Source organism: Symphalangus syndactylus, chromosome 13 (genome assembly GCF_028878055.3).
Source record: "Symphalangus syndactylus isolate Jambi chromosome 13, NHGRI_mSymSyn1-v2.1_pri, whole genome shotgun sequence".
Taxonomy (NCBI): domain Eukaryota; kingdom Metazoa; phylum Chordata; class Mammalia; order Primates; family Hylobatidae; genus Symphalangus; species Symphalangus syndactylus.
In genome coordinates, this window is record NC_072435.2 from 29,674,949 (window position 1) to 29,688,701 (window position 13,753).

General features: G+C 51.4%; 1 protein-coding gene across 1 annotated transcript in view; it reads right to left on the minus strand.

The window, feature by feature from the left end:
• The window catches only part of SULT2B1 (sulfotransferase family 2B member 1), a 48,381-nt gene that overhangs the window by 17,582 nt on the left and 17,046 nt on the right, over positions 1-13,753 (minus strand). The window contains exon 2 of the mRNA XM_055235893.2: positions 5,240-5,382. Within this exon, the coding sequence (XP_055091868.2) occupies positions 5,240-5,382 (143 nt within the window). The remainder of the gene's footprint in view (positions 1-5,239; positions 5,383-13,753) is intronic.

A 13,753-nucleotide genomic window follows, 5' to 3' on the forward strand; every position in this document is an offset into this window, starting at 1 on the left:
TTCAGTGGTGCAATCTCCGCTCACTGCAACCTCCACCTCCCGGGTTCAAGTGACTATTGAGCCTCAACCTCCTGAGTAGCTGGGATTCCAGGTGATGCCACCATGCCCGGCTGAAGTTTTTTTTTTTTTTTTTTTTTCTGAGTAAGGGTCTCACTCTCTTCCCCAGGCTGGAGTGTTATGGCACAATCATGGCTCACTGCAGCCTCAACCTTCTAGGCTCAGGTGATTCTCCCACCTCAGCCTCCCGAGTAGCTGGGACTACAGGCACGCACCACCATGCCTGGCTAATTTTTGTTTTTGTTTTTGTTTTTCTTTTTTTTTTTTGTAGAGATAGGATTTTGCCATGTTGCCCAGGCTGGTCTTGAACTCCTGGGCTTAAGCTATTCACTTGCCTTGGCCTCCCAAAGTGCTGGGATTACAGGCAGGAAGATCGCTTGAGCCCAGGCATTCGAGACCAACCAGAGACCCTTATCGCTACAAAAATTAGCTGGGTGTGGTGGCTATTAGGGAGGCTGGGGTGGGAGCATCACTTGTGCCCAGGAGGTCCAAGTGGCAGTGAGCCATGATCTTCCCACTACACTTCAGCCTGGGCAACCGAGCAAGACCTTGTCTCCAGTAAATAAATCCCGGTTGATGCTAATCACTGGAGAAGATGTGGGGCAATAGAGAATCACCTATTGCTGGGAAGAATGGAAAAAGATAAACCCACTTTGGGCCGGCACGGTGGCTCACGCCTATAATCCCAGCACTTTGGGAGGCTGAGGTGGGTAGATTGACTGAGGTCAGGAGTTTGAAACCAGCTTGGCCAACATGGTGAAACCCTGTCTCTACTAAAAATACAAAAATTAGCTGGGCGTGGTGGTGGGCGGCTATAATCCCAGCTACTCAGGAGGCTGAGGCAGGAGAATCGCTCAAACCTGCGGAGGCAGAGGTTGTAGTGAACCGAGATCTCACCACTGCACTCCAGCGTGGGCAACAGTGAGACCCTGTCTCCATAAAAAACAAAGAAAACATATGTCCACATAAGAACTTGTGTGCAGGGCCCGGTGCAGAGGCTCACTCCTGTAATCCTAACACTTTGGGAGGCCAAGGAGGGAGAACTGCTTGAGCCCAGGAGTTTGAGACCAGTCTGGGCAACACAGTGAGATCTTGTCTGTGAAAAAAAAAAATGTTTTTTTAATTAGCTGGGCGTGGTGGTGTGCACCTGTCGTCCCAGCTACTCAGGAGGCTCAGGTGGGAGGATAGCTTGAGCCCAGGAGGTCAAGGCTGCAATGAGCCGAGACTGCACCACTGCACTCCAGCCTGGGCGAAAGATCGAGACCCTGCCTCAAAAAATAAAAATAGAAACAAGAACTTGCATGCAAGGCCGGGCGCGGTGGCTCACGCCCGTAATCCCAGCACTTTGGGAGGCTGAGGCAGGCGGATCACCTGAGGTCAGGAGTTTGAGACCGGCCTGGCCAACATGGTGAAATCCCATCTCTACTAAAAATACAAAAATTAGCTGGGCATGGTGGCAGGCACCTGTAATTCCAACTGCTCAGGAGGCTGAGGCAGGAGAATCGCTTGAACCTGGGAGGCGGAGGTTGCAGTGAGCCGAGATTGCACCATTGCATTCCAGCCTGGGGGACAAGAGCAAGACTTTGTCTCACAAAAAAAAAAGAAAGAAAGAAAGAAAAAAAAATGGCCGGGCGCGGTGACTCATGCCTGTAATCCCAGCACTTTGGGAGGCCAAGACGGGCGGATGATGAGGTCAGGAGATTGAGAGCATCCTGGCTAACATGGTGAAACCCCGTCTCTACTAAAAATACAAAAAATTAGCTGGGTATGGTGGTGGGTGCCTGTAGTCCCAGCTACTTGGGAGGCTGAGGCAGGAGAATGGCGTGAACCTAGGAGGCGGAGTTTGCAGTGAGCCAAAATCACACCACTGCACTCCAGCCTGGGCGACAGAGCGAGACTCCGTCTCAAAAAAAAAAAAAGAACTTGCATGCAATGTTCATAGCAGCTTCATTCATAATAAGTTCAGAGTGGAAATAAGCCAAATGCTTATCAACTGATGAATAAATAAAATATAGTATATACATAACATAAAATATTATTGGACCATAAAAAAGAATGAGACTCTGACACATGCTACAATGTGGTTGAACCTTGACAACGTGATGCTCAGGAAAAAACCAGACACAAGAGGCCACATAGTGTAGATTTCATTTCCATGAAATGCCCAAAATAGAAAAATCCATAGAAACAGAATGGAGATTGGTGGTTACCAGGGCCCGGGGGGAGGGGATATGAGGATTGGGAGGTGATGGCTTATAGGTCTAGAGTTTCTTGTTGGATGATGATAATGTTCTTTATTTTTATTTTTATTTGTTTTGTTTTTTGAGACAGGGTCTCGCCCTATCGCCACGGGTGGAGTTCAGTGGTGCACTCTTGGCTCACTGCAACCTCCACCCCCCAGTTCCAAGCAATTCTCCTGCCTCAGCCTGCCGAGTACTGGGATTACAGGCACGCGCCACCATGCCTGGATAGTTTTTGCATTTTTAGTAGAGACGGGGTTTCACCATGTTGGCCAGACTGGTCTCAAACTCCTGACCTCAAATGATCCACCCGCCTCAGCCTCCCAAACTGCTGGGATTGCAGGCATGAGCCACCGTGCCTGGCCCACTCAGTTTTTTGTTTTTGAGACAGTCTTGCCACCCAAGCTGGAGTGCAGTGGGGTGAACACGTCTTACTGCAACCTCCACCTCCCAGACTCAAGCAATCCTCGCATCTCAGCCTCCCAAGTAGCTGGGACTACAGGCATACACTATCGTGCCTGGCTAATTTTTGTATGTTTTGTAGAGATGAGGTCTCGCCATGTTGGCCAGGCTGCTCTCGAACGCCTAGGTTCAAGAGATCCTCCTGCCTCAGCCTCCCAAAATGTTGGGATTATGGGTGTGAGCCACTGTGCTCAGCTGAAAATATTCTAAAATTGATTGTGGTAATGGATGACCAGCTCCATGCACATGGCAAAGTCATCGAATTGTACCTTTTTCTTTTTGTTGACACAGGGTCTCACTCTGTTGCCCAGGCTGAAGTGCAGTGGTGTGATCACAGCTCACTGCAGCCTCAACCTCTCCAGCTAAAGTGATCCTCCTGCCTCAGCCTCCCAAGTGGCTGGGACTACAGGCACACACCACCATGCCTGGCTAATTTTTTTTTTTTTTAGAGATTGGGTCTTGCTATGTTGTCCAGGCTGGCCTTGAACTCTTGGCCTCAAGTGATCCTCCTACTTCAGCCTCCCAAAGTGCTGAGATTACAGGCATGAGCCACTATGCCCCGCCTACCCTCTACTTTTCTTCACAGCATTTATTGCCGCCAGTCATAGTGTCGTATTTTTATTTGTTGATTTATTTTCTGGGTTGCCCCAATACAATGTGAGCTCCATAAAGGCAGACATTTCAGTCTGTCTGGAGAGTTGCAGCCTTCTTTGTTCTTAGAACAGTGCCTGGCACATAATATGTGTTTAATAAATACTTGTTGGAGGAGGTGGGGAAGAGAGGAGAAAAAAGGCAAGGAAGAGTTTTTGTTATTTCCCTTTGGTCATTTAAATGCTACTTATTGACCGGGCTCACATCTGTAATCGCAGCACTTTGGGAGGCGGAGGTGGGCAGATCACAAGGTCAAGAGATCAAGACCATCCTGGCCAACATGGTGAAACCTCACCTCTACTAAAAATACAAAAATTAGCTGGGTGTGGTGGCACACGCCTGTAATCCCAGCTACTCAGGAGGCTGAGGCAGGAGAATCGCTTGAACCTGGGAGGCAGAGGTTGCAGTGAGCCGAGATCACGCCACTGCACTCCAGCCTGGGCAACAGAGCAAGACTCTGTCTCAAAAAAAAAAAAAAAAAAAAAAAAAAAGACGGCTCAGTGGCTCACACCTGTAATCCCAACACTTTGGGAGGTCAAGGCTGGTGGATCACGAGGTCAGGAGTTCAAGACCAGCCTGGCCAAGATGGTGAAACCCTGTCTCTACTAAAAATACAAAAAAATAAAAAATAAAAAGAAGTAGCCACGCGTGGTGGTGGGCACCTGTGATCCTAGCTACTTGGGAGGCTGAGGCAGAGAATTGCTTGAACTCGGGAGGCAGAGGTTACAGTGAGCCGAGATCGCGCCACTACACTCCAGCCTGGGCGACAGAGAGAGACTCCGTCACAAAAAAAAAAAAAAAAAAAAAAAAAAATGGAGGTGTACCATGTTGCCCAGGTTCGTCTCAAACTCAAACACTCAAATTGTATATAGTTCACCACTTTAAAGTATACAATTTAGCCAGGTGTGGTGGCTCATGCCTGTAATCCCAGCACTTTGGGAGGCTGAGGCAGGAAGATCGCTTGAGCCCAGGAGTTCAAGACCAGCCTGGGCAACATGATGAAACCCTGTCCCTACAAAAAACACAAAAGTTAGCCAGGCATGGTGGTGCACACCTGTGGTTCCAGCTACTCAGGAGGCTGAAATGGGTGGATCACATGAGTCCAGAAGGTCAAGGCTGAAATGAGCCAAGATTGTACCATCACACTGAAGCCTGGGCGGCAGAGCGAGACCTCCAAAAAAAAAAAAAAAAAAAGTATACAATTTGGTAGTGACCAGCACCTGTAGTCCCAGCACTTTGGGAGGCCAAGATGGGAGGTTTGATGAGCTGATATTGCACCACTGCACCCCAGCCTGAATGACAGAGCAAGACCTTGTCTCAAAAAATAAAAGTGGTCAGGTGTGGTGGTTCATGCCTGTAATCCCAGCACTTTGGGAGGCCAAGGCAGAAGGATCACTTGAGATCAGGAGTTCAAGACCAGCCTGGGCAATGTAGCGAGACCCCATCTCTACCAAAAAGAAAGAAAGAAAGAAAGGAAGAGAGAGAGAGGAAGGAAGGGAGGAAGGAAGGAAGGAAGGAAGGGAGGAAGGAAGGAAGGAAGGAAGGAAGGAAGAGAAAAGTAGAGGGTAAAGGGGACAGAGAGGGACAGAACGAGGACGCTATTTCATCCAGGGAGGTCAGGGAAGGCGAAGTGTTGAGAACTGACCTAGAGGGGGGAGGCTGGGCGCCGGATGGGTATCCCTGGGAGGCTACTTCTGGCAGGGGCACCGCTCTGAACAGACCCGGCCCCGCTTTTCCTCCTCCCCTCCTTCTCGATGTGCCGTTCCTGTCCTCTGCCGCACCCCCTCCCCACTCTCCCCAGCCCCCAACGCCCGCAGCCCAGCAGGTACCTGACTTGGGGTAGGTGATGATAAAGATGTCGTCGTCCCGCACATCTTGGGTGTTCTCCGCCAAGCTGATGCTCTCGGCAGAGTAGAGGCCGACGGGGAAGGGGACGCCCTTGTACCGGAAGTATTCACCTGGCAACTTCTGGCTGTGGAAAGGTGGGGGAGACGCCATGAGGGAGAGTAGGGAGGTGGGTGCTGGAGTTCTCAGGGCGGCGACACTCGGACCCTGGCAAGGAACTTCCTCCTCAGAGCCTCAGTCCCTCTCCTGTAAAGTGGTGACACTGTCCCTATAAACTTTATAAAGCTAGTCGGGCGCAGTGGCGCACTCCCGTAATCCCAGTACTTTGGGAGGCGGAGGCGGGTGGATCACCTGAGGTCAGGAGTTTGAGACCAGCCTGGCCAACATGGTGAAACCCCGCCTCTATTAAAAAGACAAAAATCAGCCGGGCGTGGTGGCGCATGCCTGTGATCCCAGTTACTCCGGAGGCTGAGGCAGGAGAATCGCTTTAACCCAGGAGGCGGAGGTTGCAGTGAGCCAAGATCATGGCACCATTGCACTCCAGTTTGGGCGACAAGAGCAAAACTCCATCTCAAAATATATATAAATATATATATTTTAATTTTAAAAAGTCAATGAAAAGATACCAGGCGCGGTGGCTCACACCTGTTGTCCCAGCACTTTGGGAGGTCAAGGCGGGTGGATCACGAGGTCAGGAGGTGGAGGTTGCAGTGAGCTGAGATGGCGCCACCGCACTCCAGCTTGGGCAACAGAGTGAGACTTCATCTCAAAAACAAAAACAAAAACAAAAATTAGCCGGGTGTGGTGGTGGGCACCTGCAATCCCAGCTACTCGGGAGGCTGAGGCAGGAGAATTGCTTGAATCCAAGAGGTGGAGGTTGCAGTGAGCCGAGACTGCGCCATTGCACTCCAGCGCCCAGGGGACAGAGCGAGACTCTGCCTCAGAAAAAAAAAAAAAAAAAAGGTTAAAACAGAGCCTAGCTCATCGTGTGCATTCCATAACTTTGAGCTCAAATTATTATGATTATTTCATGCAGTAGCAGGCACCGCGGGGCCTTATGTGAACTCAGAGGAGGCCTGCCTAGCACAGCTTTGCGCACACAGTAGGCTTTCAATAAACTGCAGTTACTTTGTTGGTTCGATGATGTCATCAGTTATCCCATAGGTTGAGCGTGGGCGTGGAATTAGTGACGATGTCATCGGTTACCAGGCAAATTTAGTCCAGTGGGCAGGCGCAGTGAGGTAATCAGTTTTCAGGAGGATTAGCCACTGCTTGGCTGGGCTTCCATAGGTCCTACTTGCCCTTTCTGTGCCTTGGGCAGCGAACCTCACTTCTTTGATCGTCAGTTTCCTCATCTGTCATGTGAGGATAAGAGCAATCTCTGCTTTGAGGTTTTAATCCTACTTGGGGATTCAATGGGATAATATATTTTAGGTGCTTGGCTCCCGATACATTTATCAGGAAATGGAAGCTCTGTTTAGCATTATTTTAGTCTTTGATCTGGCCAACAGCTCCTTGACGGAGAAATCTCCTTCCCAGCTTACAGGAGAGGAAAACCCAGATGCCAACAAGAAAAGACCCTGTGCCTTTGGAGAGGCCCTGAAGGAATAAATGAATGAATAGGAGGGCATCTTGCCCATTCTTCTTCGCACCTACAATCTCCAAATCGGGGGTCCCACCCCCACTCCCCAGAGGCCAGGGTGGAGCTCATAGTGCTGGGACTTGTTGGTGTTCAACCAGTGTTTGATTGGATGAGTGTAGGAAGGAAGGAAGGAAGGAAGGAAGGGGTTTACCAGGACAAAAAGGAAAGTCAGAGACACTTATGGCTTTCAGCTGCTATAGCAGTTCTCAGCCCTGGGTGCTGCAGGCACTTTGAAAACTCCTCAAGGGCTGGGCGCAGTGGCTCACACCTGTAGTCCCAGCACTTTGGGAGGCCAAGACAGGAGGATTACTTGAGGCCAGGAGTTCGAGACCAGCATGAGCAACATAGTGAGAACACTGTCTCTGTATAAAAATAAAAAATGAGCCGAGTGTAGTAGCATACACGTGTAGTCCCAGCTACTTGGGAGTCTGAGGCGGGGGGATCAATTGGGCCAGGAGTTTGAGGCTGCAGTGAGCTGAGACTGCACCACTGCACTCCAGCCTGGGTGACAGAGTGAGACCCTGCCTCTAGTAACAAACATACAAACAAACCAGTTGTCGTGCAGTGGGTGGGGTAGAATTGGGCTCTCGGTGTAGGTTCCATTGCTATAGAGGGAAGCGATTTGGCTGCGGCCACACGAGGACTGAACAGAGCTGGGATTTGAACCCAAGCTGCGGTGGCCTCTTAGCCCTGTAGACTCAGTCCCTCCTTCCCCATGAACCCCACAGTCCAGCCAAGACCTCCAAATGCACCGAGCAGTAGTCCTACCTCTGGGCCCCTGGAGCTGCTGTTCCCGCTCCTGGAAATGCCCCCCGACCCTGCCACTCTCTGGGCCTGAGTGCAGAGCCAGAAGCCCCCCCGCCCCCCACCCATGCACCTACGTGGCTGCATTCTCACATTCCTTTTTTTTTTTTTTTTTTTTTTTTTTTGAGACAGAGTCTCGCTCTGTCGCCCGGGCTGGAGTGCAGTGGCACAATCTCGGCTCACTGCAAGCTCCGCCTCCCGGGTTCACGCCATTCTCCTGCCTCAGCCTCCGAGTAGCTGGGACTACAGGCGCCCGCCACCGCGCCCGGCTAATTTTTTGTATTTTTTAGTAGAGACGGGGTTTCACCGTGGTCTCGATCTCCTGACCTCGTGATCCGCCCGCCTCGGCCTCCCAAAGTGCTGGGATTACAAGCGTGAGCCACCGCGCCCGGCCGCATTCTCACATTCCTAAAACAGGTACCCTGCGCCTGCTGTCCACCTCGTAAAACAAATCTGGCCCCAGGACGAACTTCTCCACACCTGGGTCACAGGCCTGTTTGTTCCCACAAAACATGTCCAGGGCCTGGCGTGCTGATATCGCTCGATTTGAGTGGAGGAATGAAAGGGACAATTAAGCCAGCGAGAGGCCAGGGGCAGGGACAGCAGATAGAGCTCCAGGTGGGTGGCCACAGCAGGCAGGTGATCACCAGAAATGACTCAGCCTCCTGGAGGGCAAATGGCTCTGCCTGTGAGCCCCCTGGACATGTGACTTTTTTTTTTTTTTTTTTGAGATGGAGTCCTGCTCTGTCACCAGGCTGGAGTGCAGTGACACGATCTCGGCTCACTGCAACCTCCGCCTTCCAGGTTCAAGCGATTCTCCTGCCTCAGACTCCCGATTAGCTGGGACTACAGGTGCCTGTCATCATGCCCAGCTGATTTTTGTATTTTTAGTAGAGATAGGGTTTCACCATGTTGGCCAGGCTGCTCTCAAACTCCTGACCTCAGGTGATCTGCCCGCCTCAGCTTCCCAAAGTGCTGGAATTCCAGGCATGAGCCACCGTGCCCGGCAGACATGCAACTCTTAAAGGCCCAACTTCCCAGCCCTCCTGCCTCCCTCCTCCACGGCCTACTGGGTCCTGGTTCCCTCTCTGTCCCTGCATTCCTGCCCACCTCAGGCCTTCTCCTCTCCCTGTGGGCCCTCGACTCAGCCTCCTCCAGGTCTTCTCCGCTGCCCCTCCTCTGCTCCCAGCCCTCCTGTGGCACCTCAGTGCCCTCAGGTCAAAGCCTGGGGCACTGCCTCCTCCTCTGGCCTCCTTCCTGCAGACACCAGCTCTAGGCATGCCCATTTTCCGCTCTCTGAGTGCCTTTCCCACCTCCTCCTTCCACCTCCACACAGGTCAGATGTCACCCTCTTTTTTTAAATTTTTTTTTGAGACGGAATCTTGCTCTGTTGCCCAGGCTATAGTGTAGTGGTGTGATCTCGGCTCACTGCAACCTCCACCTTCCTGGGTTCAAGCTATTCTCCTGCCTCAGCCTCCCTAGTAGCTAGCACTACAGGTGTGTGCCATCACGCCTGGCTAATTTTTGTATTTTTAGTAGAGACGAGGTTTCACCGTGTTAGCCAGGATGGTCTTGGTCTCCTGACCTCATGATCCGCCCACCTCGGCCTCCCAAAGTGCTGGGATTACAGGCGTGAGCCACGGCTCCCAGCACAGATGTCACCCTCTAAATGCAGACCTTCTAGACCAATAGCCTCCTTGCCCCAGGAGATGGGGCCACAGCCTCCTTAAACCTCTGAATTCCCTCTGCCCATCCCCCTCCAATCCCAGGAAAGGGCCTGGCACCAGGAGGGGAGCCACCTGTACAGAAACTCTATGCCAAGAACATGCATGATCCTAGACTTCTCCCAGAACCTCACGAAGTGGGTAGTGAGAGGACCACTTCATGCTCCAAGAAATGAAGGCCCAGAGAGGTTAATATAGTCCCCTAAGGTCACACAGCAGCCATCATAGTTTTCATTAAACACAAGTGCAGCCGGGCGCGGTGCCTCATGCCTCTTGTCCTCATCTTTTTCAAGTCTTTGTTCCACATGTCACCCCTTATCATGAGGGCTACCCCAGAGCATCCTGTTCACAGCTAGACCCCCTGCACCCTCTTCCCCTGCTCTGCCTACCATCACACCTGTCACTCCTGAGCTACTCTACAGTTGACATACGACATTGATGGTTTATTGACCATCTTCTCTGCTTGCATGTAAGCTCCATGAGCCTGGGAATTTAAAAAATCCGGGTTTTTGTTGTTGTTGTTGTTCTGTCTTGTTTGCCAATGTACCTAAAGCACTCTCAGCAGAGCCTGGCACCAGGGAGGTGCTTGTCAATATTTATTGAAGGACCCAGGCACGAGGATCGCTTGAAGCCAGGAATTCAAGACCAGCCTGGGCAGGCTGGGCACATTAGCTCAAGCCTGTAATCCCAGCACTTTGGGAGGCTGAGGTGGGCGGATCACCTGAGGTCAGGAGTTCGAGACCAGCCTGGCCAACATGGTGAAACCCCATCTCTACTAAAAATACAAAAATTAGCTGGGCATGGTGGCAGGCGCCTCTAATCTCAGCTACTTGGGAGGCTGAGGCAGGAGAATCGCTTGAACCCGGGAGGCAGAGGTTATAGTGTGCCAAGATCATATCACTGCACTCCAGCCTGGGGACAGAGCGAAACTCCATCTCAAAAAAAAAAAAAAAAAATTAGCCAGGCATGGTGGCCTGTACCTGTAGTCACAGCTGCTCAGGAAGCTGAGGTGGGAAGATCACTTAAGCCCAGAGTTCAAGGCTACAGGGAGCTATGTTCTCACCGCTGTGCTTCAGCCTGGGTAACAAAGCAAGACCTCATCTCTAAAAATAATAATAGGCCAGGCGTGGTGGCTCACGCCTATAATCCCAGCACTTTGGGAGGCTGAGGTGGGCGGATCACCTGAGGTCGGGAGATCGAGACCATCCTGGCTAACATGGTGAAACCCCCGTCTCTACTAAAAATACAAAAAATTAGCCAGGCGTGGTGGCGGGCGCCTGTAGTCCCAGCTACTCGGAAGGCTGAGGCAGGAGAATCTTGAACCTGGGAGACAGAGGTTGCAGTGAGCCGAGATCGCGCCACTGCACTCCAGCCTGGGGAACAGAGTGAGACTCTGTCTCAAAAAAAAAAAAAAAAACAGAAAACAAAAACCAGTGAAAACCAGAGTCACTCTCCCTTCTGGGCGTTTGTCCAAGAGAAATGGAAGCCTGTATGTTCAAACAAACATCTACACTTGACCCTCATCTACACTCATGTTTATAGCCACTTTACTCATAATTGCCAAACCCTGGGAACAGCTCAAACGTCCTTCCATAGGTAAGTGGATAAACAGCAGTATGTCTGTGCCATGCGATACTACTCAGAACTGGCCGGGCTTGGTGGCTCACACCTGTAATCCCAGTACTTTGGGAGGCCGAGGCAGGCAAATCACCTGAGGTCAGGAGTTTGAGACCAGCCTGGCCAACATGGCGAAACCCCGTCTCTAATAAAATACAAAAATTAGCTGGGTGTGGTGGTGCACGCCTGTAATCCCAGCTTTTTGGGAGGCTGAGGCAGAAGAATCACTTGAACCTGGGAGGTGGATGTTGCAGTGAGACCATATCGTGCCATTGCACTCCAGCCTGGGCAACAAGAGTGAAACTCCGCCTCAGAATAAAAAAGAAAAAGAAAAAAAAAGAACAAACCAGAGGTTCCCACAGCCACAGGGAAGGCTCTCCCAGGCATTGCGCTGAGAGAAAGAGCCAGACTTGGAAGGTAAACTGTGTAGTTCCATCTCTGACTGTGGTTGGCCGAATCACAGCCTCCAATGATGTTCTCGTCCTAATCCTTGAAATCGGAGACTGTGTTCCACAAATGGCCAAATGGATTTTGCAGATGTAATTAATAATCTTGACGAGGCGGCTCATGCCTCTAATCCCAGCACTTTAGGAAGCCGAGACGGGTGGATCACTTGACATCAGGAGTTTGAGACCAGCCTTGGCAACATGGTGAAACTCCATCTCTACTAAAAATACAAAATTAGCCAGGCGTGGTGGCGCATGCCTATAATCCCAGCTCCTCAGGAGCCTGAGGCAAGAGAATCACTTTAACCTGGGAGGCGGAGGTCACAGTGAGCTGGTATAGTGTCACTGCACTCCAGCCTGGGTGACAGAGTGAGTCTGTGTCTCAGAAAAAAATAAAAAATCTTGAGGCCAGGCATGGTGGTTCATGCCTGTAATCCCAACACTTTGGGAGGCCGAGATGGGAGGATTGCTTGAGGCCAGGAGTTCAAGACCAGCCTGGGCTACACAGAGTGAGACCCCAATCTCTTAAGAAAATAAGAAAAAAAAGAAAGAAAACTCCTGGGCTCAAGCGATCCTCCCACCTCAGCCTCCTAAAGTGCTGAGATTACAGGTGTCACTGAGTCCAGTGGGTTGCAATTTTAGATAAAAATCTATCTAAAATTTATCATATATACATATATATATATATATATATTTTTTTTTTTGAGACGGATTCTTGCTCTGTCGCCCAGGCTGGAGTGCAGTGGCGCAATCTCGGCTCACTGCAAGCTCCGCCTCCTGGGTTCACGCCATTTTCCTGCCTCAGCCTCCTGAGTAGCTGGGACTACAGACGCCCGCCACCACGCCCGGCTAATTTTTTGTATTTTTAGTAGAGACGGGGTTTCACTGTGTTAGCCAGGATGGTCTCGATCTCCTGACCTCGTGATCCTCCCGCCTCAGCCTCCCAAAGTGCTGGGATTACAGGCGTGAGCCACCGCGCCCGGCCTAAAATGTATCTAATATTTAATCTAAAATGTGTCATTTATCTAAATGTTAAATGCTGCTAGAACGGCGGCGTCAGGGATGCCCCTCTGGGAACCCGACATCTGAGCAGAGACTGAAGGTAGCGAGAGAGGGAGCGGTGTGTGGGGACCAGAAGGAAGACTGCGCGCAAAGGAAGTGAGCGGTGGGCTGCTGGGGTTCTGGGGTCTGAGTGGGGCTGGAGCTGGGGGGCCCTGAGCGGCCCACCCTTCCAGGAATGCGATCCGACAGCAGGAGGGATTTCTCAGGAGCCCTGGCGGTGCTGCTGACTCACTGCCGGCGTCTGTGGTCAACTCGCCTTTGGAGACAGAGCATTGCCAAGACTCCCCAACACCAGCCTGAACTGGATTCAATGCACTTCACTCCCAGGACGCGCCGAGCAGTGTCCCAGCGCCCTGCCCTGCCTCTGTCCAGGCTGTTCTCCCCACCAGGCTCTCCCTCACTCATCTCCGGACAGGCTTGCACTTGGAGCCCATCTGGGCAGGCGTCCCCAGCTCAACCTCTCAGCAGGATGACTCACCCTTGGCCGTGGTGCAGAGATACTCTCTCGGCAGGAGTGTGACTGGCATAACCTCTTAGGGAGATCGTTTGGGAACATTTACAGGATTCAAGGCCAGCTCCTTCTCTGTCTTCAGGGCTTGGGTCTTCCCTGACCACCTTGGCTAAAGCAAGAGACCTCCCACCCCGTGCATATTACTGCCCATCTCCGCATCCTGCTGGCCTCTTTTGCGGCCCTTTTTAATACCTTTTTTTTTTTTTTTTTTGAGATGGAGTCTCTGTTGCACAGGCTGGAGTGCAGTGGCTTGATCTTGGCTCATTGCACCCTCGACCTCCACCCTCGAGCTCCTGGGCTCAAGCGATCCTCCCACCTCAGTTTCCCCAGTAGCTGGGACTACAGGTGTGTGCCACCACACTCAGCTAATTTTTTAATTTTTTGTAGAGACAGAGGTCTCGCTATGTTGCCCAGACTGGTTTTGAACTCCTGGGCTCGTGGGATTCTCCTGCCTTGGCCTCCCAAAGTGCTGGGATTACAGGCGTAAGCCACCGTGCCCTGCTTATTTTTATTTTTTGGATACAGGGCCTTGCTCCGTTGCTCAGGCTGGAGTGCAGTGATGCGGTCACAGCTTACTGCAGCCTCAGTCTCCCAGGCTCAAGTGATTTTCCTGCCTCAGCCTAGCCTCCTGAGTAGCTGGGACTACAGGCATACACCACCACACCTGGCTAATGTTTACATTTTTTGTAGAG